This window comes from Felis catus, chromosome B4 (genome assembly GCF_018350175.1).
Source record: "Felis catus isolate Fca126 chromosome B4, F.catus_Fca126_mat1.0, whole genome shotgun sequence".
Taxonomy (NCBI): Eukaryota; Metazoa; Chordata; class Mammalia; order Carnivora; family Felidae; genus Felis; species Felis catus.
The window spans coordinates 76,201,420-76,206,313 of NC_058374.1; the positions used below are offsets into that span (position 1 = coordinate 76,201,420).

General features: G+C 61.8%; 1 protein-coding gene across 1 annotated transcript; it reads right to left on the bottom strand.

The window, feature by feature from the left end:
• Positions 1-1,095: 1,095 nt before the first annotated feature.
• Positions 1,096-4,032, bottom strand: LOC111561454 (translation initiation factor IF-2-like). Its single transcript, XM_023257757.1, has 4 exons — positions 3,958-4,032; positions 3,680-3,850; positions 1,978-2,094; positions 1,096-1,308 (listed from the first exon to the last, which is right to left on the bottom strand). Exons 1-4 carry the CDS (start codon positions 4,030-4,032, stop codon positions 1,096-1,098), a joined length of 576 nt encoding a protein of 191 aa, XP_023113525.1.
• Positions 4,033-4,894: the final 862 nt, after the last annotated feature.

Here is a 4,894-nt window from a genome sequence, read left to right on the forward strand (position 1 = left end):
AATGAGTCTCAGGGGAGACCTGTGTGTGTGGGGCCGGCAGTTGGCTCAGTGTCCCTGATCCCTCACCCCAGCGCTGTGGAGCCTGACACCCAACAGGTGCTCAATTGTTAGCTAACGGTTGGCAGAAGTTAGCAGCGGAGAGGAGTTGTTCAGAAGGAAGAGGAGTGGGCAGAGAAAAGGGATGGAGAAAGAAACCAAACAAATCGGAGGAAAATGTTATCAAGAGGTGAATGAGAGGAAAGCCGGCCAGGAGGGCTGAGGAGCGCTCTCCTCCCACCATGGGTGGGGAAACAGTCATGGCCCAAGATGCTGCGCACCCTTTGCCCCATTGCTCCACAGGCCTCGGCCACAAGGCGAGAGGGTCAGTGTGCCATCCGGCCTAGGGCTTCCATTCCCCTCCGGCACCGCAGCTCTGTACAGCCTTGGGCTCAAAGGGCCGCGCTGACTCCCACAGGGAGGGGTAGTGATTGTTTGCAAGGTGTTTGTCAGGCCAGATCGCGCTGCTGACTTACTTCCTCAGCCCTTGACCCCTGGCCAGGTGCGTCGCCTCGCCCTAGCCTCCCTCTCCACCTCCTTTTGCTCTCCCTGGCCCCCACCCTCCGCCGGCTCCAGCTTCCAGTTAATGAAATGTGGCGAGCGGCCGCACAGACAGCTGTCAGACCCCTCATTTCTCCGCCGGGATATTGGATCCGCGCTGGGAAACCGACAGGTGAGCAGAGGAGGGGTTTGCGGGGGGCCGAAGGAGGGGCGCCAGCTGGCGAGAGCCGGGAGCCCAGGAGGCAGCGCCAAGCTCGAAGCCTCGAGGGCAAGGCTAAGCGGGTCGGCCCTAGGATGCTCTTTCTGTTGGTGGCACCTAGCTCTTTCCTCTTCTCCAACAAGCAGGAGACGTAACGAGCCCCATATCCAGCGCGCCCAGAACCGGGTCGACCCGGGACGCCTGGTCCCGCGCCCTAGGCGGGCCCGGCTCCCGTGTGCGCCGCGCGCAGCGCCTCTGAGCCGGCAGCCGCGGCCCGGTGCTTCCTCCCACCTCCTTCCATCCTTTCCTTCTTGCTCCCCCTCCTTTCCGCGCTCCCTCCCCGGCGGCCGCGGCCTTTATTAGGGATTCCGCGGCTGTCGGTCCCGCCATCCATCCTGTCCGCCGGCAATTAGGCGGCCAGACAAAGAGCAGCTTCGGATGGATGAGGGTCCCGGCGGATCGGAAATGTGAAGGGTCAGCGCTGCCGCCCGCGGCGCACCCCGCTCCCCCCTCCGCATAATCACCGGCCGCCCGTCACTCAGCCGGCCGCCCGGGGAGCTCCGGGGCCCGGGCTGGGGAGAGGGCGGGGGTGGGACTGCAGCCTAGGCGCCTAGGGCTAGGAGAGAGCGGACCAGCAACAGGAACGCCTCCTGCGGGAAAACGGAGGACTGCGGGAGGCCGGAGGCACCTGCAGGAGAGAGAGAGAGAGAGAGAGAGAGAGAGAGAGAGAGAGAGAGCGAGAGAGCGAGAGAGCGAGCAGGATATGGCCCCCGGCGTGACCTGAAGGCGGACTGGAGGACCGCTGCCTTGGGGGCTTCCAGTGCGGAAGCGGGGATCTAGCTGCAGAAGAGGGTGGTGGCCCAGGCGCCCCCTGCTGGGAGACTGGGGGACGAAGTCCTTCCTAACGGCCTCTGGTCTATACAGGTGGAACTGCGCCCAAGAGGAGCTTTCCTAGGGAAACTGAGGGTCTGTAACCTGGTGCGCCTCCTATTGGAATAGAGTGATACTGTGCTTCTATTCCCCGATCTCTCACGCAAAATCCAACCCATCCACATGAAATCCAGAAAAGCTCCAAGGCTGGGAGAACCCGCACGGAGCCAAGAGGAAGTTCAAGGAGTCCGGGTTTTACTGCGGATTCTTTGGCTCTAGCTCCCAGCTGACAAATCAACATCTCAATCTGACAATTAGTGGTCGAGGTGGGGGGAGAGGGGCTCTCGTCGCCTGGGCCGCTTAGCCCTCACGGCGGGCGGCAGAGAGGTGGGCGGTGGCTGGCAGTGATGAACGACTCCGGGGGGGCCCGGGGCCCGGAGCGCGCATTCATTACTCGACTGACAGGCGGACGGCGGGCCGGCGAGCAGCTAGTGGACGTGCGGGGAAAGAGGCCAGTGGCAGGAGGGAGAGTAAGGGAGGCGTTTAATAGCCCCACCGCTGGGTCAGCTCCTGGTTCTTTGCCTCTATCTTGGTACTTGACTTCTTGAGCTCTGGCTCACAGCTGTTGGAGCTGGCTCTGGTTGTAGAATTTGGCGGCCGGGGGGCCGGGACCTAAGCCCTCTCTTTGGGTTAGGCGATTTAAGGTCTAATGTCAATAGAGTGTGTGGACAGGCCTTAAGACTGGGCGCTTCAGCTTGACCTGGGAGGCATTGTGCATGTCTGTGCACACAGAGATGGCGTGTGTGACAGGGATGGATGAGTGTGGATCACACGTGTAAGTCAGTGACAGCGTGGGTCAGCGTTAGGAATGTGTCGACCTGATTTTGTCAGTGGTGGTGTGTGTTGTCTGAGGATCAGCTGCAGCCTCTTCCTTCATGCCTGTGCTCCCCCCCCCCCCCCCACTACTTGCTGTCAGCTCTCTCTCTCTCCAGTTCTGTAGGAAATGGCAGCGTGCACAGTGACAGCTGAGGTATGCTGCTGGGGGTGGGGGGGATAGATGTTAACTGTGAGGATGCTGGTCTGGACAACTGCTCCTTTCCACCATTTCCACCCAAAATGTCACCTGTTCCCCAAGCTTTCTGAAAGTAGTGGATGCTTTTTGCAAAGCTTGGAGACCCATTTGCTGAGTCCTGGGGAAGGAAGTGGTCACTACTAGAGTTTTCTATAGTCCACACTCCTACATATACACAATCTTCATCACATACAGGGTGTGCTCTCCAGCCCATCTGGGTTCCCAGGTGGTCAGAGAGGAGAAGGTGGGTCTCAGGCACAGGTCAGATCATCAGACCTCCAAGAGAGCCCATCTCTTTGGGGCCTGGGCTAGTGGCCCTTGGGACCCTTACCTTTTGGACCTTAGGTCCAGTTACTAGTTGATACCTTGGGAGAGTAATGCTAATTATAGTCTGATTCCTTACCCCAGTAACTCTCTTTCTTCACCTGGCTTTGTCCTCCCCCACTCTCAAACACACTAAAAGGTCAAGCCGAACTTTCTTCCCAGCCCTGAATCTCCTAGGTCTATAGGGCAGAGTTGGGGGTGACTCTGGACCTCTGGTTGCCTGCTTTGTTCGCTGGCTCTCAGCCACCTTCCCTTCGCCTTGCTCTTCCTCATAGCCAGGGTGTCTCTTGGAGCCTTTATATCTTTGTCTCTGTACCTCTCCTTGCGCCCATGTTTAGGGATCTCCTCCAAATTTGTCTTCCTACATTTTGGGTTATGTCTTTGTTCCTCTAGGGGTTCTCTCTTTGGGAATACACCAGTGCAAGTTGAGGTCCATGGGAATGGGAAGGAGAGCAGGGCTTCCTTCCTGCCCCCATCTAGAGGCGACTGAAACCCAAGGATGGCCACACAGTGTCAGGGCCTGGCCACCACCAGGTCGCTTCTCATTCAGGGCACAAGCACCTGGTCGATGCCCCGCGGTCCCCCCCGCCCCCCCGCCCCGCCGCCCTCCTCCAGCCCCTCCCCCGCCCCCTCCGCCCGCCTGGAAAAGGCAAATTTGACATTTTTAAATCCCGAGCCTTAGAGGGATCGATGCGGCCCGGGGGCCCCGCCCGGGGTCGATATTCCTGATTGGGAAGCGGCCGCTGCGCGGAGTCCGCGTGTAAATCACCCGGACTGGGGGAGGGGGCACGGGCGCCAACCGCGTCCCCGGCAAGCGGAGCCAGGCGGGGTCCCGGCCCGGGCCGACCCTAGGGCAATGGAATGAGGAGACCCACTGGCCTCAGAGACCGGGAGACAAGCCCGCCCAGGGGCTCTCCCCCCTCCCGGCCCAGCTCTGCCAACTCTGCGGGCCGGCTCCGTCTCGCTTCAGCGGCCGCCACCCTCCGTTGCCCCTGGAGCCGCCGGGGAGGCCGGTGTCGGAGCCAGCCATGCGGCGGCTCCTCTCAGGCCGCTCCCGCGGGGCCTGGGCTTCGGCGGCGGCTGTCACGAAGCCGACATGCCGGGCGGGCCGGCAGGGGCGGGTGGCGGGGGAGAGGAGTGGGGGGAGGAAGGCTGGGGCGGCTCTGGCTCACAGTGGGCGCGCAACAGATGTTTGCGCTATTGAGGGACAAGGTGGTGTGGGGCACCCGGCGGCGCGGAGCCTGGGGCTGGAGGGCGCGCGTGGGGCAAGGGGTGGCCTAGACTTATGGGGAGTGGGAGTCTGGCCACCCAGCGGGGGTGAGAGGAGCTCTGGGGACGGCTGAGCTGAGATAGACCCCCTCCCGCTATGACCAGGGTATAAAGAACAAAACAGAATGGATAAGCGGGGAAGTTTGGGCCCCACCTGCAACGGCCTCCGCGGCCCCTACCCTCCAATCCTCACAGTTCTCTTTTGGAGAAACTGAGGCAGCCGAGGCTGAGAAGGGCCAGGAAGGTTAAAAGCGGGATCAGCAACGAGGCTGGGACGCCAACCAGACTTCCCGCGTGGGTCCCCGGATTCACCCGCCCGCCCCGGTCCTTTCGTGGGTAAATACTCCGCCACGTCCCCCACCGCAGTTGAGACCCTCCCCTCCCGCTTCAGCTTGTCAGATCCCCCCACTCCCCACCCCCCGCCAGTTTATAGAACAACAATTTGGGGAAAACAATCCGGGCCGAGTGACGGCCCCGTAATTGTGACAAAGTGAGTGCGGGCGGCTGGAGAGAGCGCTAGGGCGGGAGCGCGGCGGGGCGAGGCGGAGGCAGGGGCGCCTCCTGCCCGCCCCGCCGCCCTCTCGTTCTCATTCCGGTCACCTCCCATCCTCTCCTTGACTCTT

Excerpts from the sequence above, each read along its gene's own strand:
- LOC111561454 (XM_023257757.1), bottom strand. The coding sequence starts at position 4,032 with ATGGCTGGCTCCGACACCGGCCTCCCCGGCGGCTCCAGGGGCAACGGA. Across the intron at positions 3,851-3,957 it reads GGCCGCTGAAGCGAGACGGA|GGTCGGCCCGGGCCGGGACC; the intron begins GCCGGCCCGCAG and ends CCATTGCCCTAG. Across the intron at positions 1,309-1,977 it reads CCACCTCTCTGCCGCCCGCC|CCCGGGCCCCGGAGCTCCCC; the intron begins GTGAGGGCTAAG and ends CCCTCTCCCCAG.